The sequence below is a fragment of the Pieris napi genome, chromosome 1 (genome assembly GCF_905475465.1).
Source record: "Pieris napi chromosome 1, ilPieNapi1.2, whole genome shotgun sequence".
Taxonomy (NCBI): Eukaryota; Metazoa; Arthropoda; class Insecta; order Lepidoptera; family Pieridae; genus Pieris; species Pieris napi.
The window spans coordinates 11297268-11323661 of NC_062234.1; the positions used below are offsets into that span (position 1 = coordinate 11297268).

General features: G+C 33.1%; 4 protein-coding genes across 5 annotated transcripts; 2 read left to right on the forward strand and 2 right to left on the reverse strand.

The window, feature by feature from the left end:
* The first annotated feature begins 258 nt into the window (after positions 1-258).
* Positions 259-20336, forward strand: LOC125049437 (E3 ubiquitin-protein ligase AMFR-like). Its single transcript, XM_047648738.1, has 11 exons — positions 259-861; positions 4907-5164; positions 8203-8355; positions 8856-8966; positions 9847-10025; positions 13761-13871; positions 14784-14965; positions 16715-16845; positions 17975-18104; positions 18657-18723; positions 18861-20336. The coding sequence occupies exons 1-11, from the start codon at positions 619-621 to the stop codon at positions 19009-19011; spliced, it is 1716 nt and encodes a 571-aa protein (XP_047504694.1). The 5' UTR covers positions 259-618; the 3' UTR covers positions 19012-20336.
* Positions 20329-20979, reverse strand: LOC125049450 (dolichyl-diphosphooligosaccharide--protein glycosyltransferase subunit DAD1). Its single transcript, XM_047648761.1, has 2 exons — positions 20685-20979; positions 20329-20605 (listed from the first exon to the last, which is right to left on the reverse strand). Exons 1-2 carry the CDS (start codon positions 20890-20892, stop codon positions 20475-20477), a joined length of 339 nt encoding a protein of 112 aa, XP_047504717.1. The 5' UTR covers positions 20893-20979; the 3' UTR covers positions 20329-20474.
* A 615-nt stretch (positions 20980-21594) lies between these two features.
* LOC125049442 (proteasome subunit beta type-1) lies at positions 21595-22417 on the forward strand. Its single transcript, XM_047648749.1, has one exon. It carries the CDS (start codon positions 21686-21688, stop codon positions 22382-22384), a length of 699 nt encoding a protein of 232 aa, XP_047504705.1. The 5' UTR covers positions 21595-21685; the 3' UTR covers positions 22385-22417.
* A 139-nt stretch (positions 22418-22556) lies between these two features.
* On the reverse strand, positions 22557-26088 carry LOC125049427 (trafficking protein particle complex subunit 11). Of its 2 annotated transcripts, none has more exons than XM_047648716.1 (2): positions 24309-26088; positions 22557-22750 (listed from the first exon to the last, which is right to left on the reverse strand). In XM_047648716.1, exons 1-2 carry the CDS (start codon positions 25878-25880, stop codon positions 22733-22735), a joined length of 1590 nt encoding a protein of 529 aa, XP_047504672.1. In that variant the 5' UTR covers positions 25881-26088; the 3' UTR covers positions 22557-22732. The 2 variants fall into 2 exon arrangements, with proteins under 2 accessions (XP_047504672.1, XP_047504679.1); XM_047648723.1 differs by lacking the exon at positions 22557-22750 and adding an exon at positions 23152-23263.
* Between the last annotated feature and the right edge of the window lie 306 nt (positions 26089-26394).

Below are 26394 nucleotides of genomic sequence, written 5' to 3' on the forward strand. Positions count from 1 at the left end.
TTGACAGCTGAGCAAGTCAAACTTTTGGACAGTCTGTGCTTTTGAATCTCGAACTAGATATTTTTTATATAAACTATTAAATTAAATATAATCGCTTGTAGTTACTAATTTGTCAACGCGATAAAAAGTATATTTTTATTGTGTGGGTGCTACGTTTTCAACCAAATAATGTTAAACGATAAAAATTACCACGCAACATTTTAGGGACAAAAATTCTAATGTAAAAATACAATCTGTGGACTGTGATTGGGTTTACGCCAGTGTCATATTGTTAGTCGTTAAAGTCAGTTGTAAACTGACAAATCGTTAAAAATTCACAAGTAGAAATTGTGATTTTGTTTTCGTAGTTTGGAAATTGTACTATTAAATTAATCATCAACCAAGGACTACTACTCGCGATTGATATTCGATTATCGTTATTCATTACTAAGTTTGTCTTTATACTGTTGTATGTACATTATTTGCGAGTGATCGCTGTTCTTTCGATTATGTATTTTTATTTTCTTATTCGTTATTAATTGATAAAATAACACAAATAAACAGTCTTTATTACTAATGGACAAAGTATTCGACAAGTGTTAAGTTTTCGTTATAATTTATTTGTGTGAAACTTTCAAGATGCCTGTGACACTCATGGACAGGTTGCCCTTGCCGAACCTGAAGGTTTATTCGGCGGGAAGTGTTTTACTGCTTTCTATTGCAGCTTATTACGCCGTTAATGTAACTAGTGATCCTAATTGGAGAACAAATGCCACCCTCCAAAAGCAGCAAGATGTACATGATATGGATGGTGCCAGAAATCTCACTGAACAAATGATGGAAGTGATGACCTTTATGATTCAAGAGCCCCTGTGTATGTGGGTGAGTAATGTTTCAAATGATTATTGGATAGAGGTTGTTTACAAACATTGTGTCAAAAATAAACATTGGCAATAATATGAATTTGCTGTGTTAGAGCTGCCAATTATAATTATTGTATTCTGAATACAAATTATTCTGTACTTATATTATTAATTTATTGTTTTATGTAAGTGAATATAATTTGGGAATGTACCTTATTTTTTAAAGTAGGATGGATGACGCCATCCTTATATTGTATAAACAGGTGTTACTTTGAATCATATTTAATAATTTATGTAAGATATTAAGTGATGTGTATATTTTTTTAGTAAGCTCATTACATTAATTATTTATTATTACTATAATTATATATTATTTATTAAAAAGAAATATGTTAAATATTTTAATTGTAAATCAATAAAAATAACTAACAATTGCAAAACAAGTCAATTTTATATTGTATATAAATAATCCCTCAAAAGCCACAATGTTTTAAAGGCAGACTGGCACTCCATTCACCATTTTGTAGATCAGTTTTAAATTATTTACCACTAGATTTTTTTGCACTATTAAATAAATTTTTGAGTTTATTAAGGTGAATACTTGCAACTGGTTTGCAAGGTTAAAATGTTTTTCGGAAATTGTACAGTAGGTGTGCTCATTCTCAACACTGTGAACTTGAAATTTAAATAATTTGTATACTAAATAGTTTTGGGTAACAAAAAATTTGTTTGTAGTTAATATTTTCAACAATATCATAAGCCATAAAAAGTCCGAAAGTATGCTATGTTATATAAAAAAAAATAGTTAGTCGCCATGAGTGAAAGTATTTGTAAGATAACATCCGTAAATATTTTACTTTCATTGCGAAGCGTCTACAGTATGTAATAATCAAGTAAAATCTTTATTTGTCTTAATACATATATCGATGCGACGCCTATTAGGATCTCGCAAACGTCGTTAACTCGAAATTGATTTATCAAAGTTACGCTAGTTCAAATAAATTGCAGCTTACGCAATTTGAAAGCGTATTAACAAAAGTACTGTGATGTAAGGGAAAGTGGCGAGTATTGTGCAATGGTTTTATCCTCGAGATGCGCTTGCTACGCACTTTCTCTAAAGCATGACTTATAATCATCTTTTAACTTTTATTTACTTAGTATTATTATAAACTTTTACTTTGGCCTAATTGGCCAGATCTTTTAAAGATGTATTCTACTGAAGTTATAAGTAAGTCACTTATACTCCGGAAGTAACCTCGGTTTGCGGTACTGCCCCCGGTGTTAGATAAGGCATCAGGTGACCTTCACGTGTGGTCTTTACTGCCGACTTGATTGTTGCGGCGCTCAAGAAGGCTGCCCCGGTTTGGGGTGTAGAATTAGCATGTTTAACTGGTTTTTTCATCAAATTTTATATTTGTGTGTATCAAAGTTTCAATTTATCTTGCCTACCGCTGTTTATGTAAATTAATTTTGTTTGAATTATTTGCTAGCTTTAATCTCAAATTTTCGTACTTTCTTTTTTGCCTCAATTGGACAGAACGATGAAATTTTCTTGTAGGCAATCGTTAATACGTTATACATATTATAATTTATTTATTTCGTACTCCTATATAAACTGATATTATGGTTATAACATCATATAATTGTTTGTATTTATTCTCAGTCCTAGTCCCTCATCTATTGCGATTATTTGCACGTCACATAAAGAAGCGATATATATCGTTCATGGTAGTCTTTCCTTTCGCAATACATTTTCACATTGCAATCGATATTACATATTATGTGCTTAAATACATAGGTATTTTTTGATAAGATTTACAAATGAGACACAATCAGCACAGCGTAAACAAAATCTCTCTTGTTAGAAAGAAATAAATGATTACGTTTGTAAAAACAGTGTTTATATATTATTTAATAGTATAGGTAGAGCACAGTAGCAAATGCGATGGAACTACCACGTAGTTGGCAAGGAACCGATTATGTTTCTTAACCTTGATATTAGTAGTGGCCGATATAAAGATATCGTATATCCCGATAATAAATATATAGTTTACAACAAAACATATTTAGCAGCATTTTTTTATTTCCTATCTTATCTTATTATCTTTTATAACATTATATAAAGCGACATTTATTTGGATACCTTTTTTGTTAATTACAAGTACATTTACAATCACGGACTTCATCTAGTCGGACTTAGTTGATAACCTTCACATTTAAATACTAATTTAAACTTCTCAACTATGCATTATGCGTCTATCTATATTATTAAATACTTTTAATAAAAACCATGTGTTGCAAAAACCATTCGTATATAAAATTTCGCATTGATAAATATATATTTATGTCTACAAAAAGTAACGTAACAAATATATGAACAACAATTTAATGTTCAAGTAAAAAGACAAGATCTCGCCCCAATTCTAAAATAACAAGATTCTATCAACTTCTTTAAATGTGTACGAAATTTTCCATGGTACTTTTCCTCTGCTAGAGCGATGGAACTTTTTTGAATATTATACCGAGTCCTACTTGTATTATTTGTTTTGACTCGTCGATAACTAAGTGGGTGTGCAGTCATAATAACGAGATTATTAGGTCGGTAACGCGTCATGGTACTTAATAAACCTAACAAAGGTACTTGCGTGATGCCAACTACACAGTGATTTAATTATTGGAAATTAATGACATCAATTTCCATGTTTTCCTTCAGACGCAGTGCAATGATTTCAAATACAGTTGGACGTGATTGTTATTATTAATTGTCATTGCTTGATCATAAACACAATTGTTTTCACGTCATCTGGACAGCTGCCAGTCGATGCGCCATACAACCCATAGAGCAAGCTATTTTCTTAAGCAATGTAGTCACAATAATAACGACGACCTTGACAACGTCTTGTATTATCTCGATAAAACGAAATTATCTTATTATCTGAGATGTGTTTTTTTTATGATTTTCACGTTATGACTGTATCTATTTAAAGAAATCCACTGCAATGGAAATTTTGGAATGTTAGGTAGTCTGTTGTCTAGTAGTTTAACACTCATGTACTGTGGTCGTTATGTTTTTGTTTGAAAGTAATCAGCATTAAACAAAACGACGCTCCGTGCTTGGAGATTTTTAAAGACATTGCGCATGAACATACATGACGATCGCTTACGAATACATAATATATTAAGCAAAACGTATTACGTCGGCTAGCGCCGTATCGTACCGTAACAAACATACAAAATCAATATGACTAAGATATCGATAAGTTTATACTAAGGGATTGGTAATTGTCGCTGACGTTCAACGTAGTTTCCGATCTATACATATAAATGTTAATTGACATAGCGATATACTTACTGACGCATCATCACGTATTAATCAATATAGAAATATTGTTCTTTATAAAGTTATTAAAATATATAATATAATTTTGTTATAATATATTAGTTATAACGTATGAATCATTGAAAATTGAACAATTTAATTAGAATTTAAATATACCTGTTTTTTTCCACGATTGGTTGTTAATTAAATCTAATTTATACAAAAAGCTTTAATTGATAAACAAGTGACTCAAAACCAGTCTTATAGTATATTGTATAAATTATTTATTTACTTATATTAAAAGGGCACACTAATGAAACATATAGTCACTTACAGATACACGACATACAGAAAACACAATACATGCATGTGCATCAATGACAAGTTCAAACAATATTTATAGGGAAACATTACACTGATAAAAGAGAGAAATAATACAATAAAAATAAACGACAATAAACTAGATTAAGAAATACAAATATTAAATAAAATATGCATTTTAAAAATTTTATATATTTCCGCTTTGCAATTGTTATTGGTGACGGAACAATATAATATTTATATAAAAGAGGATTGAAATCAAATTGTGCTATTTTTCAAGACAAACAAAAAAAAATACACATCGAACTCTTCTTTCTGTGTGTTATGAATGTTACTTCCGTAGATATATCAACCCCTAAACGTAACATCCCTTTTAGTAGACGTGTGAGGATGCGAAATAAAGAGGTGTGTTTATGTTGCGCAGACGCTGATCAACATGTCTTGGTGTCTGTTGGCGGTGGGTGGATGGGCGGTGGTGCGCGCAGTCTTCGGGCGTTTGCGCGTAGGTGAAGCGCAGCGCGCTAAGGACAAGCTGTGGAACTATGTGTTCTACAAGTTCATCTTCGTGTTTGGGGTGCTCAATGTCCACTACCTGGACGAGCTTCTCCTCTGGTGCGCCTGGTTTACGCTTCTTGGCGCGCTAACCATACTTACTCAGCTTGCTAAGGACAGATTCGAATATGTAAGTACCTAGAAACGCATTATTTAAGTCTTTTATTTCAGACCAGAAAGGGATGAAAGAAAATTAAGGGCAAAAGTCAAAGGCGGACAGTCTCCTTGGCTTCCTGTTTAAATAAAATAATCATATTTTTTTAGAGTACATAATAGACACATCGAATAACAAAGATGATAAGAAAATAATTTATGCAGTAATTATAATATCACGTTTATTGACTACTTGTAGGTTAACGTCCAGACGTAATAATAATCGTCTTATCTCTTAATTATATATTTATACCGGTGATAAGACATTTATTATAAGATAAAAATAATCACAAATAATACAAAAATATGCGGACGAAGTGTTGAACGTCCTCATATCGGTGTTTTGATGTTCTACATTTTATACTAATACCATTTGACATATTTTACAATTTTATGATATTAATAATCGTAAATATGAAAAAAATAATTGTTGAACAACAAGAAAAAATATGTCGTAAGAATGGAGTTGTTGTTTCCAAGTGTAAGAACCAGATCAAGGGTAGGAAATTAAACAATCTATTAAAGACTTGATTCACTATTATTTACTTCTTTCACTTTACTTTGATTATACATTAATTGTATCATATTAAAGTGAAACGAATAATGGCCGTGCGCATGTGCCACAACTTGTTTTATATTCTATTCCCTACTCCGACTCGACCATCCCACTTCGGGCAAATGTTCGACGTTTATTCGTAAACAACTTAACGAGCCAAATGAGCAACTATGGCACATGCGCGCTTGTAGCAAGATTTTTAAGAATATGTTTCTATAGTACTGTTCCCTGCCACGCTTCGCACATTGTGATTGAATGGTTGAGAAATGAGAAACAAAACAAAGAAAACAATTCATATAAGTTTAATTTTGCAATACTTGTGGACAAAAAAAATAAAGAAACAAAAAAAAATGATAAAAACAATCCTTGATGCGGATCTTGCTCAAATTTCAGCTCGATCGGTGCCGAACTTTTTGAGTTTTTGAAGCGTACACAAACCAACATAACATTTTTATGTATTTAGATTTATTAAAAATGTTTAAAATTTAATATATTAAATATTAAAAGCTAACTCAAGACAATACGGATATTTAAATCTCATTTTAGATTCAAATAAAGGTTAAATATTTAGTCGAATAAACTTTTACAATACATATTTTTTACGTCTATTTAATAGTAGTGAATTCTATGGTATATGTCCCTTGTTAATGTTTGCCTAAACTTTAAAATATTTGTGTTTTAATTATTGAACATCACTTCCTATTAAGTTTTAATTATTATACAAATAACCTGCTTTATTTATATAGCTAACAGGTTTTCTGTGATATTTACGAAAACACAAGTAGTTTTACAGAACTCAGAATTATCTGCAACCCAGCGAGAGAGAAGAATAGTGATTTTTTTGTAGCTAAACGTTAGAAATAAACCCAAAAGTAAAGTAATAAATAGTAGTATATGAATCATGATACACACGCAATGGCTGTCCCTCACACCATACGTAAGCGGTTTTCCTTAATTATTATCGCCTGATGTAAGTGAATCAAAGTGGTGTGACCGGTATGCAGAAAAAATAGCATTGTCTATAGGAAAATAATTTAAACGTAGGCAAAGGCAGGTGGATATAAAACTTAGGTCACGTAGACTAGTTTGACTGGTTTTCCAGTCCTAGTGAATGTTGGTTAGTGATCACATTGCACATTGCTCTTTTGGGTTACAGAATGTTACTCATTGTATTTCATCGGTTTAGGAATCATTGAATATTAATAATATTGGGGTTTTACCATTTCTATAGAAATTGAATTCAAATTCAAAAATCATTTAATCATATAGGCAACACATTGTACACTTATAAATTATAATCGTCAAAAAAAGGAAAAAAAACTCTCCGCCACTCTTTTTAATCGCCATTTTTTTTTACACAACGTTTGTAAGGAGCTGCAACCATTACACCATGTTCCACATGACATCTTAAGTAATTAATAATAATAACATAAATTAAAAACAAAGACTTGTCCTCTATCAGCGAGAGACATGGTGAAATAGGAGCACGCATTTACATTCTCGTGGGACACGCAAGCACATAGTCGAAATACTGACATCACCGCATACACGAATTCAAGTACGACCAGTCACCACAAGTAGCACCCGTTCACGTTCTGTTTATAGTGATATGCCGATGTTATGAAAAATAAAATCAAAAGATTATATGGACAAGAACTAGAGAAGCACAGCAATAAAAAAAATCTCTTAATTTCAACCATTCTCGACTCCATCGTCTTCTTTTTTTTGTCTTCACACAGTGCTAGAGTCAATGCCAAAAATGCGTCATCTGAATTACTCATTGTAAGCGCTCGGCACGGCGACGTCACGTCACGAAAGGAGAAACCCGAATCTACTAGAAAGTTAACAAATTTGTTTGATATTTGGTTTGATCGTTTAAGCTATTGTTTCATGAAAACGTGAAGTTTGACAAACAAATTTGTCAAGCAAATTTGATCGTTTACAGGGCACTTTAGACCCAAAAAGTCGACGGCGTCAGGCACACCTACTTGCCTGTTAGATTGAAAAATGATCATGAAACAGATTCAGAAATCTGAGCCCCTGGCCTAAAGAGGTTATAGCGCCATTTTATTTTTCATAGATATTGACTTGAAAACACACCTTTACATATAAAAAACATACTTCTATAGATGTATTTTTTTTAGGTAACAACAGTAGTATATGATTAATTATTATACTTAACTAATTAGGCTATTTGCCGACCAAGTAATGTTTGTTGGTCGTTGACCTTGTTGTTCTGAATTATATTTTCGCCCTGGCCTAGATTTTAGCCAAAATAAAGACTACTGAGACGAGTACGAATATCCTATATTAACTTATAATAAATAATTCAAGGAGACATATTGATTGGTATAGAATTGTTAATTACGTCACTCTGTGTACCAGGGAAATAAATTTCTTTTTATTTTGTTACAAAATCTGGAAAATAGTCACTTATAGCAGCTGGGCTATTTGTTTAGTTATCGTCTTCGCCGACGTCGTCAACATGGGCGCACGGGAGGCTAATAGCTCTGCTCGCTGGCGAGCTGATTGCCGGAGCTGCGCTGATGGCTGTGGCAGCACGATGGGGGCTGCCTGCAGGCCGAGACACATTCGCCTTCATGGCCGCTGAGGTAATATTTATTTTTGATACTTTAACTTAAAATTACATTACTAGTAAGTATTTTATTTATGTAACTTAGTTTCGACACTGAAAACGTAGCAATATAACATAATTGTTCGTTAGTGAGAGATTTGTATTTACAATATTTCACGAGTTGATCAACTTCAACTTGGGTGTTGTCAATCATTGCTTCTTATTCTATCATTTTATTCTCTGTCTCTGATCAGTTTTTCTGCAAACACCTATCGTATAAGAACAGGTAGGTAATTTTTGACATTTCTCTATAATAAATATCGAAGCTAAGCAATGCAAACATAGGCTGTAGCTTCTGTAACAAATCTGTACTATGGCCATTTACCGCATGATTTTTTTTCTAATCTACGAATAATTATAACGGATTGACAGGCACACTCGTACTTATTCAAGCTCTGTTTTGACTTTAAAAATAATCTATGAATAATCTCCATCCCAAAGCCGCAAAACAATAATAGTCTGTCCCCTGGTTTGCAGTGTCTGATAGCTATGGTGCCTTGCGTGCACGTAGTAGCACGATTCGTACTGCGAGCACGCGGTGTTGATGCCGCCGGCTCCGCTGCCTACTACACGCATCTTGTCTTCGACGTACGTATTACAACATACTCTAAAGTCTAAATATTTTTTTTTTAAATTTATTCCAGAAACTTTTTGTTGAGCTTACTAAAAGAAGAAGACAGTGTTAGTCATGCACGAATAGACTTTCCTATTATATATCCTAATACTACGGAATTAAAACTTGATCATACCGTAAGATATCAGAAAAACAGCAGCAGTCTAATTCCCAAAAATCAAGCGTATGTATGTATAAGGCTGAACCTACTTGTTTTAAAAGATCATGAATGATCAAGGATCGATTCAGAAATCTGACTAAGTATTGTAAATATTGTGTGCTCAAAAACTCACCAAAAATAACCTTTTCGAATCAACATTTGACATTGTTTTGACACATAAATCAACAAACTTAATTTTGATAACGAGTTCCGCGTTATCAATATGTAGGTACGACAAATATAACATTGTGTGTTGTGTAAACATTTTTTTAATTACTAGGTTACGCCACAGATAAAAGGTTTCTGGGAATTAAATATTTTTATACTTTTCCGGTTGTTATTAATCAAATGAATGTCTTACTTGTTGGTTTGGATATCTTCTAATCACCTGATTAGATATGAATAACGCCGAACACAATGAATTAGTTTTTAGCATTTTGTTAGGTTTCATAATGTATCAGTCTAGGATGAATGTTGAACGCTACACGAAACTGTGCGTTTAGTTGTGATTCTTCCAACGCATAACATGTCGCATATCTATGCGTGTTGCACTAGAGATGCTATTGACCAATCACAGTCAAACAAAACACGCTATCGTTTCGTCTTCGGCTCTCTGAACAGACATTTCTTATGATTATTTTGAAGATGTACTTCAGTACATAAGTATTTTATGAGTGTGTGTGTGCACATTGCAGGCGGTCGGGCTAGTAGCTGAGACGGGTCACGTGGCCCACATGGTGGTTCACAGCAACGCGGTAGTCTCTATGGCCTCGATGGTGCTGTTAATGCAGCTGCGGCACCTGTTACACGCACTTCTGGCCCGCCTTAAGAGACATCGCCTTTATGCTGCGCTGGCGCACCATATGAGCCGCAAGTAAGCACTAATTCGCAAAGTCGGGAACGTACTTATTCGGTTTAATGCGATTTTACGGGTGTATTTAATTAATACGTTAGGTATACTGCAAAAAAGTTAATATAACATTTTTAGTGACAATTGGCTAGAACTTTAAATTATTATGAACTTACTTAAAACAAGAATTATGATACCAACAATTTTCGTAATTTTTCATGTATGTATTGAGGTCGTATGAGTATAACCGTTAGTCCTAAATATGCTACGATCCGCTCACACAAGCAAATATTTTTCTTTATCATAATTACTTTTATCCACATCACCTGATAATACCGTTAAAGTTATTTAAATATTAAGGATAAACATCTTATAAGAACATTACGACCTTAGCTCGAGTAAATGTGTAATTAAATTTTAAATTGCTAGAATTATATTTATGGTTTAGTAAAGTGTTAATAAATGAAAAATTATACATTGTTAAATACGTAATTCGCGAATTAATTGAATTAGTTGTTAGGCAATCTTATTATCCAAAGAGCCATAATTAAAATTGATTCGAACGGCAATTGTTTATCATAAGTTTAGCTTTGTACTTGCATATCCGAACTTCATTTGTCAAAGAATAATAATAGTATAAAATTATTTCAAGTGTTTCAAAATTCATATATAATAATTAATAGATGACCGGCAAACGTCGTTTTGCCATGTATATTATTTCTAGGAAACATTGTTTTAGTTCAATAATAATAACTTTTCATTATAATAAAAATAGGCGTTGATCGTAGAAGGGTGAAAATTGAGGATTGTATGTATTTTGGTATGTTGTTACATCATAAAAAATAGAAATTAAAAATGTTGTCTAATAAATATAAAAAAATTTAGAGGTGGACTACCCCTAACATTTAGGGGGATGAAAAATAGATGTTGGCCGATTCTCATAGATACCGGATAAGCACAAAAAATTTCATCAAAATCGGTCGAGCCGTTTCGGAGGAGTATGGCAACGAAAACTGTGACACGAGAATTTTAAATATTAGATATTCTACTATACTAAACATTTTGTGAAGAGCCAACAAGCGCATCGAGCCACGATTCGCTTACGTGAATTCAATCAAAATAGTACTATTTAATCTATTTTTATGTAATTTTAGTATAACGAGTACTGAAACCTAATTTCTGCACGGTTAATTGAAGTTCTAGAATTCTTGCGCATTTTATCGCGCGAGATATAAATGGGAAGTTTATTATTAAGGTTAATGATTCGTTGGTAATGATGTGATTAAAAGTCTATTTTTATACAATTGAGGACAATCGATTTTACCACTAAATTACATTACAAACATGAGTTTGTATTCTTATAATTTAATGGCATGAACCATTAATGACTAATAAATAAATAAACGTGTGTGTACTTTGTACACGCGTTAGAATCTTTGGCGTAACAAGATAAAAATCTTTTCAAAAATTTTATTCTTCGTTTGTAGAAAAAACGACACTAACAATAGAAAAAACTAAAATGTTGACTATAGCTGACTTCAGGGTGTCGGTTTGTTGTGACGGTGTGCGCGCGCATCGTTAAAATTTACTCTAATCATTTTTCCCTAAAGCGCCAAAAGAAGTATAACTTCAAAAAGTTACAAACTAGTTAAAATACGGTCAGACGGCACGTGTTTCAAAGTAAATTCGTACATAAAATGAATTGTTATTCGGTTTGGAGCGATTACATACAAAAACGGAACAAATTTCAATAGAACATTCCTTTAAGGTCACGCCCCTCACAACTTATCATTTATACCGTGTATTTTAAATATTAATTAAAATGTATGCAAATGGTTATATGTATTCGGTTAACGTCAAAGGTCGGCGAGTTTGTATATCGTTGTCCTCGACTACAGTGTAAACTTATACTCAGCGCTTTTCTGGCGTTATATAGAGTTGTCCTTATATAGAAGGAAATATCACATTATATGGACAACAAGGTAAACCAACCAAAGTCGAGTAATTTCGACGCTTTAAGACGTTTCAGCTTTATTCGAGGGACGTTACATTTAGTGTATTTTGTATTATTTTGAATGGTATGGCAGAGAAAGAATGAGAGAAGAATAAATGCCGTGGAAATGAGGGAATTAAGAAGTATGCGTGGTGTAATATTGCGTGACAGGATAAGTAATAGAGAGATACGTGAGCAAAAGAGGACGTAATGAAAAGGATTCAATGGGGAATGCTTAGGCGGTTTGGCCATGTAGAACGGATAAATGACAAACGGTAAACAAGTAGGATATACAAGGCAACCGTGGATGGTGAAGTCGGGTTGGGTAGGCCTGGTCGTACATAGTAGCCGTTCAAGTATTAAGTAAGCAGATTTACTCCAATTTATCCCCCTTCCTCTTGTCAGTAAAAGTAAGCAAATCTCTAAAAAATAATAGTGCATAAACATACCTATTATTTTTTTGTAGGAATTTATGAAAATGCATTTCGTTTTCAAGCATAGACAACGTGTTGACGTAATCACCAACTAAGAAAATCAAAGACAACCCCCCCCCATACTTGAACGGCCCCTATACCTAGATCAAGTCCATGGAAGTATCCATAACCGACGAGCATGCTTGGTGAATGTCATAAAAGTAGATGAAGTGAAAGTGGTGATTTGAGGGTTGTGGTTGTGAGGACCGTAGCTAGTGGAAATCCGTGATCCCTGCCAATCCCTTCTGGAAATGGCGTGATGATATAAATAAAATATTTTTATATGAAATAAATGATAAAATAAACACAATCTTACTTTAATAAAAAACTAAGCTCAACTCAGATTTATGTTGTTGTTGTTTTACCAGCAACACTGATTTTCAGTGGGTCGATAATGTCTTGGAGTGACAGTACATAAAAACTAAATGTAATTGTTCGTGGCATGTGCTTTCTAACAGTATTATGGTACACGATGAAACTTGCCTATTGCCTTTCTTGCATACAATAATATTCACGACATTATAATAACATTCTTATCTATAATTAATTGTACAACTTTGACTTAGATGCCTTTTTTGGAAAGTCATGAAGCAAAAAGTGTTATCGCGAAAAATTAATTTAAATAATGCACGCTTGACGCCAGGAAATTGGATCGTAGAAAATAAAACAAAATTAAAAAACACGTAAAGGTAAACCAGCAACAAATATTACAAGGAAATTAATTGTTAGTGAAAGGACGGCAATATTATGTCCCTTAAAAAAAGGTGCGTGCCTACAAAGTACACATATCAGAAGTGAAACTTCTTTGGCAAACTAATTTTTAAGTCTTGGTCATATTTATGCAAATCTAAAACTTTAAATTTCCGAGACTTAGAGGGAGAGAAAAAGGAAGATATGTTAGGAATTGAATTAATTTAATTATCATTAAAATATTAAAAGTGTCGAAAATTAATACAAATTATAAATTTCTTCGATAATAAAAACACGTGGTATTTTAATTTAGAACTCGTGATTTGAGATTTCAATAAATTATTTTCCATTAAATATAAAATACTAATATTTCATAAATTCTCTTTACGAAATTTTAATTTTAAAACAGAATTTGTATAAGGTAATCGCCCTTCTCACTCTCTCAATCGGTCTGTCTTCTTCGACAAAAACGCTGCACATCTTCGTGACCCTAATATTATTATTATTGCGTTTCATCCGTAAAAATTATACTCTCATGCGCCTAAAGAAGTTTCACTTCAAACAGCTTTGAACAAAAGCATTTAAGTCGTATGATGTCTGCAGCTACCCTATGGCCAGCCCGGAGGAGGTAGAAAAGAACCAGGATAACTGCGCCATCTGCTGGGAACCCATGAAGGAAGCGCGTAAGCTGCCCTGCGCTCATCTATTCCACAAGTAAGCCTTTAACGATTTGCTTTCTAATATGACTCTGATAATAAATCCTCATCCTTCAAGAAAACAGCGTACCAATTCTTAAAAGGCCGGCAACGCACTCGCGAGCCCTATGGCATTGAGAGTGTCCTCAAATTAATTAACAACACGATTGTTTAAAACAATATTTGATGCGTGTGTTTATTACCTAGTTTAGGTTTTTAAACTATGAATATTTGTATGTAATTGTTTTAAACGCTAATTAATTTTTAATGCTCAACTTTAGCTAGCCACTTTAGTTCTTTATCTCTCGCGAAAGGCGAAAGGCTAGAGTGAAAAGCAGCCAATCGCATTAACCCTCTTGCTTCCTCATGTTTATTTAAATTTAACTGTTATTTAACCTACTAATACACTTTATAAGATAGCAGTTCATTCGCGGTATCAAAAACTAGATAAGGAATTCGATTAAAAACACACTAAGAGTATCATTTAGAATTAAGTTTGAGCGGCAATTATTACTTCCGTATGTCAAAAATGTATGGGAGTCACACACACAGTCACAGTTTGCACTAAATGTTGACTCTGAATCTTACTTTAAGGGCTCCGACCTGTATAAAGGTAACCTCGGAGTAAACATGGGTATGGTATATTATTAACTTTCCTTGTGTGAAATCGATCCTCATACAAAAAAGCTTAGCCCTTTAGAATCTTCCTATCTCATTTTTATTCTGTACGGAAGGAGAACCGTCGTAGCCTGTGGGTTTCAAGGCAGTAGTGTTAAATAACATTTCTTTATTATGTTGGCAACATTGTTATATAATATGAAAAAATTAATAGTATATAGTTTTTGTGAAGAAATGAAATTACGCAGTATCAAATAATTATTGTATTAGTGCGTATGTTTCTACATTCTAAAGTGTATGTATGTTTCTACAGCTCGTGCCTTTGTCGTTGGGTGCAACAAGACGCATCGTGCCCCACGTGCCGACGATCACTATCGGCCCGCCCAACTCCGCCGCCCGCTACGCTTACGCCTATGTCTCCGCTTAATCCACTTAACCCGCTCACACACATTGGCTCCGATCCGCCCGCCGCTAATCATCTTTTCCATTTTGATGGTAAGTACTTGTACGTAATGTCTTCAAATAGTTAACGTGAAGAGCTAGATAAGTATTTATAGAGCCAGAAATATAACTTTATTTTTCTAACACGTGTGACAAAGACAATAGACGGCAAAAGAGGGAAAGACTAGCAAAGAAGATAAGGAAGAAGATTTTTTTTTTTAGCAAAAGCAGGACCTGCGGATACATTATTGAAGTAATGACGTCAGTATTCCGCCAATTACTTGTGGTCACGACAAGCTGAAAAATAAACAAAGGTTATAAAAACGTATAAACAAAAATTTAAAGCGAATTAAATGTTCCTGTATTGTGTGGTACAAAATAAAAGTATGTGTTACACGTGACCTATGTGGTCGCTACAAACGTTCAAAAAATAAAATATAAATTAATTAATTATTTTAGTCGAAAGCGTTAAAAATATTTTGATTAATGTGTCTCGTGACCTCTCCTCACCTGACGAGTGATTAAAATTTAATTATTCACTGCGGAAATACATTTAATCTAATCAATACTTAACTTATTTACACCAAAAACATTTTTTAATTATTACGTTTTGAATAATTTACCTGTAAAAACCAAAGAATTCCATTCAATCAACATCGCCAAGGTTAAAACGATAATGTTGTTTATTCGGGGTCATGCTTGACTGCGTACATTGCATGCATTAACAATAAATCCTTAATTTAAATTTAAAGAATTATTTATTATTACGTCATGACTACGCGTTTCTGTCAATTTGACAGAGTTTCTATAATACTAAAATGCATTAAAAATATCACACCGGCAATATTATGTGATGGTGGCGTCCTGTGTGAATGTGGGTGCGGCGTGCTTTTGCGTGCTCGGCGCGGTCTGGCTTCTCCTCGCGCTTATGTGTCTGCCACGGAACTGGAACGGTGATGATTTCCGCCATCATTGTTCTAGTCATGTTACATTGTATAGGAGCTAAGGAAGGGTCGTTCCCGGCAAATAAGTTAGCCAGATTCATCAGATGCGCAGAAGTCGTTAATAGGTTTTTTTTGAAACAAATATATAATAATAATAATCGTTGCTTCAAGAAAATTTTCCTGGCAGGAAATTGTTGGAATAATAAACATGTTTGTTACGCACGTTAGGGCAATAATGATAATAGTCATCTTTAAAACAGGATAAAGCTGGTATAAATTAATAATACCCTAAATTTCGTTTTTGCAACATAAAAAATGATATCTCAATCGAATTCTCTTATAGTTAAAAAACTTTTCAGACCAAATACCTGTAGAAATAAATCACGTGAATCCCCTCCAGATCCATAATATTCCGTAAATTTTATCCTAAATACAAAGTAATTTTTTATGTCATACTCAAATATTATCCAAATTTAACAAAATTACACACATCATTAACGAAAAATTCTAATTTATAACTTTTAAGTCCGGGCTAAAGCAAAGCTTTTGCTATTTAGTATAGGCATTAGGCAATTTATACATATAGCATATCTTATAAAACTAACTCTGTTCGTAGAGGATATCGTTATTACTAGAAAATAAATTCATAATACTCGAAGAAGGCGTTTAGATCCATGTACCATAACGAATTTTGGTATAACGGAGCAATCTAATTATTCAGATAAGTGCTTATCTCGACATTGAAATTGTACATAATGCATTGGAAATTTATGATTGTCTATGCTTAGCGATTGATTACTTTCGTTAGTCTATAGGAATGTAGGTGCTACAGTGCTACTGACAGTCCTGTGATTTCCAGGGTCCCGATATGTTTCGTGGCTGCCCAGTTTCTCTGTGGAGGTGACAAGAGTACCAGCCCCTGCCACCGCCACTCCCGCCCCGCAGACAAACACGCCACTGTCACCGCAACTGGATGCAATTATTGCACAGGTAATGCATCAAACAATACTATAAAAATGAATTTTGATATCTCGTAGAGTAAATCTCTTGTTGTCAAAACGTGTCAGTTTATCGTTATTTTAGAGGACATCGCCTAGTCAGTAGAGTTTCTTTCTAAAAACTCGAAACAATTGCATCCTAGGAAGGTTCAATTACCATCGAAACTATAATGGGTTGAGATATATTAAAGTACCTATATGTGATTGTCAAAACAATCACTTGAATAGCGACATGACGTCATTAATATAGCGTATCTTTACAAGATAATACATAAAAATATTGATACTTGCTAAAATCCCTATCACCGCAGTACACGTTTGACTAGAAAAAATATCTATTTTACACGCATTTCTCACGTTTTTGCTTATAGTTTAATGGTTCTGTTATCAGATTATGTCAGGTTTACAATAAAACTGAGATGAAAAATGACCCGGCGGACGTTTTCAGCAACTACATAGAGTCTTTTTAGAAAGCTTGCATTGTTAATTACGCTTGTGCGGACCCATGCGACTTCTTCTATACAAAAAGTTCCTTCGGGAGTTGTGTGATATCGCGGGCTATTCGATTGTGAGGAAGTTGCATGGATCTGGTCAGCGCTTTGCCTTAAGTTTTCATTTCATTTTCACACGTGTATATCCTATTTCTTACATATTACATAATTATTTGTTTGTCCTCATGTATGATATAGTATTGTCTTTTATAGACATAACTTTTACACATTTAAAAAAACAATTTTTTACCGGATTGAAGTTATGTATTGTGACCACGCACGCTGGAAAGCACGCGAAACGTCGGTTAAATTTAAAATTATTTAAAATAATTGTAAATAAATAACTTCAATCCGGTAAAAAATTGTTTTATTAACATGTGTGATGTTTGAGACCTATAAAAAAAACTTAAACTAATATTGCTTGTGAATTTGGCTCTCGAACTCTTGAAGCGAATAATTTGCATGGATCACATTTTCACACTTATATTATTTCTTACTTATTCCATAAGCGTTTGATTGTCCTCGTTTTAACAAGTGTAATGTTGGAGAGTAGAAATAAATAAAATAGCCTGTTAAATTGACTTTTATAAAATTTACATATATGAATGGTTACACTTATATTTGTAATAGGTGTCAGCTGTGTTCCCTCAGTACAGCGCAGCAGCGGTACGTGCCGACGTGTCCCGTACGCGTTCCGCTCACCTCACAATCGAGAACATTCTGGAAGGAAGATTGCCCACGCCCCCTTCACCTCCCACAGGTTATACACGTCATAGTATTTAATGTTAAAAACTTTTACTGGCCGCAAAAATATTGGTTGCTGCGGCGTAAACTTGTAGAACATAGAAATATCTGACAAGTATTTTGTGACCAGTTAGGACAAATCGTGTTAAGGCTTAGTTTAAGTACTTGCCCTTAGATAACAGAAGCATGGTATATGCATAAATCTTAAAGACAACTGAATCAGTCTTTAATATTTCTTTAGTTATAAAGTTCAATAATGTAACCCAAGATATAATATAAAGTCCGCAGTAACTGGAAACTTTAAAAAAAGCTGCCTGTCATTTGATACATAAACGTGAAGATATATGATAAAATTTTATATATTTTAGACATGTGTCCATCGTTTAAAGACTATATACCCAGTCAAGCTACTAAAAGTTAACTGTGGTAATTGAACACCTATTTATTTACAGTGTTATATTTACCAAATATGTTTTCACCGCCAGCTATCCCACTGTGACTGGTCATATAATTATTTAGGAAGTATATATAGTAAAGTATCTAAAAAATTACATTTTATTTTGTTTAGAGAACGCAAGGCAAGTAAATTCTGAGCCAGCCGCTACCGCTTCCGAAACCGTTGCTGACCTTCACAGGTATTTATAATTTTTGTTTTGACATTGTTGTTTTATTGTACAAATTGTTTTATACAGTTATGTCAGTAATTAAATATAGAAGACCTAATACGTTAGTGTCTAGTTTCTCAGAACAACTTAACATTATTTATTGGCAGCGCTGAGTCAGTGGAAGCGGAGTTTTCAGAGAGCGCCGCAGAACGCGAGATGGCGCTGAGACGTCGTAAAATGCAATTACTTAACGCTGCCAGAAGACGATACTTGCAAAGACTCCGCCCCAATACAACAGAACATGGGATGATGTCCTGAATCACGAACCGGCTCTAAATTGTATGTTACTGACGTCAGGTGTATCGAACTTTATATGACGTAACAGAGGTAAATTGATCTCAAACGCATTCGTTTTAAGGATATAAATGATTAAGTGAAGCTTAACCTTTTCGACAATTCAAATTGCTAAGAACACGGAATCGATGTTAATTAACTTGTAAATATATGTTGGACATTAATGTAACCGCACAAAGTCATCCTTTTAAGAACATACCTTTTTAATAATTATAAGTGAAATTAATAAGTACTTAAAAAACCCGTTTTGGATGGGATAGACCTTAAATGACTTGTTTCCATAGTTTACAATAATCGGCCTGGCTGTCGGCTTATGTAAAATACACATCTGAGTTAAATTTAGTGGAAGCCGGAATGTATTGTACATTATAACAAATTTAATTATTACCATGGCTTATTAAGGTTTAACACCAGTTTAAGGAAACAATAACCGAAGATGTTTTATTGCTTCTTTAAAACTATTATAAAACAAGGTCACTGTGTAGTGAAACATTGAGAGGCTGATTCTACATTTAAAAATTATTGTGATAGTTTTTTTGTGGTACAAATCTAAACCAACATGGGCGTACATGATATAAAGGTTTATTCCTGTAACCATCTGTGCTATTGAAAATTTTAATATGAAAATTGTTATTTTAAAGCGATGTTTATAATATCAAATTACTAACCTCAAGTCACCAGTGAATTTGTGATACCACAGAATGCTCATATATATCTTTTTTTTATTATATAATTTCACTGAAATTGTCAATAGATACATTATTTGTTGCTGATAATATAGTATTTTATTTAAATTAGAATACAGTAACTATCCCTATCTATTTCCAGTTAAGTGTTGCTCATTTTCATGGTTGACTGCTTTGTTATTTTAACTAATTATATGTAGATAAATTTTAAGAGTATTTTTGTAAGAGTACCTTATTTGAAAGTATGACTTGTCCATTATAGATAGTTTTCTCTATCCTATTGTCATAATTTTATTTTTTTGTAGATGGCAGACTTGCCATATAGTTATATCAAATTGTATAAAATGAAAAAGAACACTTCCTTCATTTAAATTTTTATTATAGATATTAATTGATATTTTATTTTAAAACCTAAAAAAATGTGGTTAAATTTCATTGATTTATTTTCCTATTGTACATTTGCACCATCTTGTTATTGTCAAAATTTTATTTAAATACTTGTTACATTTTCTATTGAAAGCAGGTACTGGATTGCAGATTTAGTATAAATAACATGATGTATTAAAATTAAATACTAGTCAATAAAACTATTAAATAAACTTTCAACTGATTTTATTTTAGAAAATAGGTACCCAGTATGAAACCATTATTTGACCATGCCCACACTGAATTAAAATTTTTATAGACTAACTGTATTGAATGATATATTAACACCACATATTTATTGTGAAAAAAATATATTTATCCAATGAAATTCATAACTACAATGTGAAGGACTAAATGTGCAAATATGAAATCTGCAAATCCTCGCTCAGCACTTAATCCTGAGAACTCGTATTTGTTTTCAGGATTGACTTGTAACCGCAAACACACTGAAACAAACATAACCTATATTAATATACGAATATTTAAATAAAGCAACCGTACAATTATAACCGAATTTGGACTTACCGCCAAGTACAAATGAGCTAACACAAGAAATAAATCCAGAAAGGAATGAATTGAATGGAAAAGTGCCAACCAGACAACAATAAATGAACTGAATAACACCGGTCAGAAAAACGTACAACAAATACGCATCTACGATTTTTAGTTTCTTTGAAGTTTTATTTGCGTATTCTTGGTACAGCTTCGGTATTATTGATACTATTGAAGTCATTTTCACAAAGTATAAATAATTACAAGACTGGATATGAAGATTCAAGTAGGTCTAGCCTACATGCAAAAAGTGACAATATAGTAGTAAGTAGAATAATAATCACAAATTATATAGACTAGCACTTATAGAGTATGTTACAACATAGGCGAATTAGAGCCGTATTGATATCTATATTAGAGACTAATATTAATTATAGTTAGTTGCAGCCACAGACTAGTAGAAGGCAGTAAATGATAGTTGATACTTGACTTTTTAGTCTTAACAATTCTGCATTGACGTGGCTTTAAAGATTATTGTTTATAGATACGCATAGTCACGAACTTTTCCCTACAATAATTCATAAATAATTATGAAACTTTTATGATAAGTAATTTGAACTTTTAAATTTTATACTTTCAAGATTAAAGAGTTTATATTGATTTTAAAAATTTAAAATTAATTAATTTAATCTTAATTACGTATATTTAAATAAGAAAAAAACAATAAAAAGTTAAATGCGTACTTACCGTAAGAACACCATAATAACTTATTACTGTATATATCTGATTTGAGGGTTGAAATAAAATTCTCAAATCTGAATTTTCTCACCTTTTTCTGAAGTCTACTAATATTATGCCTAAAAATATGAATCTGTATTCTGTAATTAACAATTGACAACTTCTGTTTTCTGTTACTGTATCTGTCAAAACTCAAAAGACAAAAGTATGTAGTTATAAGTTCTGTGATCAAATTATTGCTTGTCATTCGTGTTCAAATTTGTAAAATTTTGCAATCAATTTAATTTGTGTTAAAAATGTTGAATATAAACGACAATTTCCCTGAATATGCTCTGCCTGGAGTGAAGAAAGTTCATTTTGAACCCTATGCGGACAATGGTGGAAGTATTGTGGCAATCGCAGGTGATGACTACGCTGTAATTGGTGCAGACACTAGACTCAGCACCGGTTTCTCTATCTATACCAGGGAACAAAAGAAACTATTTAAGCTATCTGATAACACTGTCTTGGGTGCAACGGGTTGTTGGTGCGACACTCTAACGCTAACAAGACTGTTGCAAGCGCGTATGCAAATGTACGAACATGAACACAATAAGGCTATGACGACACCTGCGGTTGCTCAAATGTTGTCTACTATGCTTTACTACAAACGATTCTTTCCCTACTATGTCTCTAACATACTGGCAGGCATAGATAGTGATGGCAAGGGATGTGTTTATAGCTATGATCCCATTGGTCATTGTGAAAGGTCAACATATAGAGCAGGAGGGTCAGCCGGAGCACAGCTGCAGCCCTTACTTGATAACCAGATTGGTTTAAAGAACATGCAAAATGTTACTGAGGCACCTTTACCAAGAGAAAAGGCATTGGCTCTATTGAAGGATGTTTTTATAAGTGCAGCAGAAAGAGACATCTACACTGGAGACAGTATTTACATCCTGATTATTACAGCTAATGGTATACAAGAAGAAAAATTTGAGCTCCGTAAAGATTAATTTGCTATACTGAAATAAACATTTTTTTTAAATCAAGAGGGTATTATTTCAAATACTTTTTAACAAATAACTGAATTTATTAATAATTGTAGTTATTACAAGGTAACTAATAATTACATAATTTGTTCATACTATATACAAACTAGATAAAATTTATTTCTACAAAACACTATAACATTTATTTTTATTTATTGTACTTAGGCATAACAAAAATATTTTGTGGAAAGTTCTTCTCAAACATTTCCTTTATTGCTTCTTGCCTTGAAGAGTCTCCCAACAATGTTGCTTTTAACCGTGGAGGTATGGTGTTGCCAGCAACTAAGGGTTGTATGTTGTAGCACAATTCCACTACCTCCTTTGGAGGAACTGTAACAGAAAACTTTTTATATCCTGAAAACATGTATGAATCAGTTCCTTCTACAGTTAGGTTAAGTCTCACAGGAATGTTTGTGTTTCCCTTGAGAACACATTTAAAAGGCACACTTGTCTGCAACTCCACTACTTCTGGATAGTTTACCTCTATTGATATGGGACAGTTGTCTATTGGCAATGCTGGCAAAGCAGTAGTGCTCATTATAAATAGGCCATCAGTTTCTTCTTTTCTTTTCCATTTAATATTGTAAAGTCCCAGTCTAGTTGGTAGCTCTTTAGGCATATTTTTTGCTCTTAAACAAACAGCATCAGAAGCAACATCTTCATCATTTACCTCCAGATTTTTTATGCATGATTGGGATTCATTGTCACAGTGCTCAAGGCAATCAATGTTTTCTAATTCTGTATCAAGTATTAATAATGGCCATGGACTTAATATTTTTATTTGAGGCAAAACTATAAAAGCATCATCTATAAAGCACTTTGTAATTGGCTTGAAATTTAAATCTGAAAAATTTACATTTACTTCAAAGGGTTTAATTACAGTAATCTTAGTAAGAAACTCTTTCATACATTGCAATCTTGGAGTTTCATTAAAAGTGATTAAGTAAGATACTTTAATCTGTACCGTAGTACATGCAGTTTTATTGCTCTTCAAGTAGAATTTGTTTGAGTAGCAACATGATTGATTAATATTCGCCACATGAATTGTTAAAGGTTGAGTTTGGGACTCACTTGCTTTAAGACTTAATTCAGTCACTGATTCAGGGTTGGGGTTATCATGAGAGCTGACAAGTGACAGTGAAATTGTGACTTCAAAAACAGGACTTTCCTCATCATTTGTAATAGTAAAGATGGTAGGAAACCACTCTCCTTGAAGTGCAGGAACATTATTAGATATACTCATAGATAGTTGGCATTCTCTTGACATAATTGAAGCTGATGTTGAAGGCACAATGCAATCAAATTCAAAATCAGTTTTTGGTTTCATAATAAAATGCAGTAATTCAGGATGTACAAACAAGTTAGTAGATTTATTATCCTCTATTTTAAAATTAAATATTATTTTTCTAGTTTGATTTCCTTCAAGGATAAAAGATACATTTCGTATATGTAACTGTGAGCCTATGTCTTGGGGATTTGATTTAAAGTGGCACAAAAATCTATGTACTTTATCTTTTTGTATAGTAAAACATGGGATTCCTTCTTTAGTTATTTGAATTTCTATTGTTTCTGTATTACTAGATATTGTAAGGTAAGCCTGTTTTATTTCAAGAGAAGCATTATGAGTATGCCTTACATAAATTTCCACTACAATTCCTTCATCCATTCTGTACTTAGATTGCAAAAATTTAGTTTTTACCTCTAAAAAACTCGATATATTAACCATATCAATAGCAATGAGCAAAGGATCTTTCTCTATAACATTCTGCCAGAAATCTACAGCTTTATTCTGTGATGTAATTGGGATATCTGGTTCAGGTGTAGGAATGGTACAGTTTAAAACTGACATGATATTTTGAAATATCCTATTTTTATCATTATTTGGTACCTGTATGTTTTTTGATAGAGCCTCAACAGAAAGCTGAATATAATCCTGTACTTTTGCAGATAGGTAAGCACATTGTAAAGCTCGATTGAGAACATGGGATGCAAGAAACCACCATTTCTCTCTTCTGTAATCCCAGAGCATATGTGTTAACAAGGTGAGGGCTTTGCCATAGTCGGCACAATAATAATATTCATTTGCCATTTCAACAACTAATTGCTTCCTCATCCGAGGAGAGTGGAATGTTTTGAATTGTGATATTGCACACCCTAAAAAACTTATGATCATTGCAGAGTGATTAAAAATTCTTTCATTATATTGGAGTGCTAAAACTGCACCTTGTTCTTTTTGTGGATCATGAGGATCGGCACTAAGTCTTCCCGGTCGCCAAGGGCGCTGGCCATAAAATTCAACTATACCCTCCATTGGATCAGGAGGAGCCGGATACTGAAGTGCCTCACAACAAACTGATCTCATGGCTTGTCTTCTCTTCACAGTAAATTGGGCTGCATATTGGTAATAAAAACCTGGATGTTGTGACTGTATAGCTGGAAGTCCAGCTCTAATTGCTTCATCAAACAATTCACCGAAGGCACTATACTGCCTAGCAATCCATGCATAGTGTTCAAACAGAAGTTCTGTTGGGCCAATTCTGCTTTTATATCTTTCAATATGATTTTTAAGCTGCGCAATAGCATCTCTTGGTAGATTTAAGGCAAAAAGTAGTTTACATAATTTATAATTTATATATCCTGCAACTGTTCTAATTTCATGAATATTTGTATCCACTTGACGTGTTTCCAGTAAATTATTAAAAGCATGCATATAATGTTTGTGTGCTGTACTAAAATCCTGTTTCATTTCATTTAAAAAACCAAGTTTAAATTGATGACGAACAAATAGATATTGATGTGTGGTCTTGTTCAAATGATCTCTATGCTGCTTTATATTTTTAGTTTCATGATGATAATAATTTTGGGCTATATCATAAAATGCATTCTCTAGTCTTATGATGTAGCCCATGAGGTGATCACTATGTGGAAGAACAAACAATGATTTGGACTGTATTTCACATGCAGCACACAGTGCCTGTGCTCTTTCTGCACCAAGCATATATTCTGAAGGTGGAGGAGAGAGGCCACTCTGAACTACTACTACAGCAACGCGAGTTGCATGGCCCTCTACCGCTGCTCTTATAGACTGGACTCTTGAAGCGCATTCTATAATTTTCTCATTACATTGTGGATCATTCCATTCCATGTCATAAAATATAACTATAACTGCTGGTATTAAAGATATCCTCTTGGGTATCCAGTTTTTCTTTAAAATCCCTTTAGGGATGTACCACTCATATGAGTTTCGTTTAGGCTTTACCACTGGATATTCAAAAGTATTGTTGAGTAATTTAAATCTTACCGAGGCTCGATCAGGCCGTCGGTTGTTATAAAAAGCATCCCATATGGCTTTATGAATTGCGTTATTGATAGTATCTAGTCCAGAGAGTCCAATTAAAGCAAGAGGTTTCTGAATAATTTCTGGTGGAAACTCTGTGTTATCACTAGGTTGCGACGCCATAATTATTTCTAACTTCGTATTCCACTTTAATTTTATACGTACAAAAAAGTACAAATTGCAGAACTAAACTGTTACAAATGCATATTTGCATGTTTCCATTTATATCATTGTATGTATTAAATTTAATGAACTGCACAGGAGAGAAATTCAGGACTGCTAAGTGCTACGGCTGATTTCTTGCTAGATTTTCCACAGACTACAGAAATAAAGTAGAAACACAGATGAAACCAAAGACTACAATGTGATAACGGGACTATAGGATAGATTAAATTACATAGTCTGACAAACAAGTACTAGGAAAAAAAAAAAGCGCGGGAAACTTCGTTCATGGTAGACGTATTTTTCACGGTGTTGAATATTTAATTTAATTTTACTAGTTAAAACGCAGAGGATAAGCTGGTAGTTTTAATTTTTGTATTATATGTAATCTTTATATCATATTTGTGTATAGTGTCATCGTGTAGTCGGTAAGTTTTTGTAATTTCTGTAAATATTGTATGAACAAGCCCCCCGA

What these genes read in the sequence shown, in the direction of transcription:
- LOC125049442 (XM_047648749.1), top strand. Translation starts at nt 21,686, where the DNA reads ATGTTGAATATAAACGACAATTTCCCTGAATATGCTCTGCCTGGAGTG.
- LOC125049437 (XM_047648738.1), top strand. Translation starts at nt 619, where the DNA reads ATGCCTGTGACACTCATGGACAGGTTGCCCTTGCCGAACCTGAAGGTT. An exon ending in AAGAGCCCCTGTGTATGTGG is followed by an intron (nt 862 to 4,906) that starts GTGAGTAATGTT and finishes TATGTTGCGCAG; the next exon opens with ACGCTGATCAACATGTCTTG. An exon ending in CTAAGGACAGATTCGAATAT is followed by an intron (nt 5,165 to 8,202) that starts GTAAGTACCTAG and finishes CTATTTGTTTAG; the next exon opens with TTATCGTCTTCGCCGACGTC.
- LOC125049427 (XM_047648716.1), bottom strand. Translation starts at nt 25,880, where the DNA reads ATGGCGTCGCAACCTAGTGATAACACAGAGTTTCCACCAGAAATTATT.
- LOC125049450 (XM_047648761.1), bottom strand. Translation starts at nt 20,892, where the DNA reads ATGACTTCAATAGTATCAATAATACCGAAGCTGTACCAAGAATACGCA. An exon ending in TAGCTCATTTGTACTTGGCG is followed by an intron (nt 20,606 to 20,684) that starts GTAAGTCCAAAT and finishes TGTTTGTTTCAG; the next exon opens with TGTGTTTGCGGTTACAAGTC.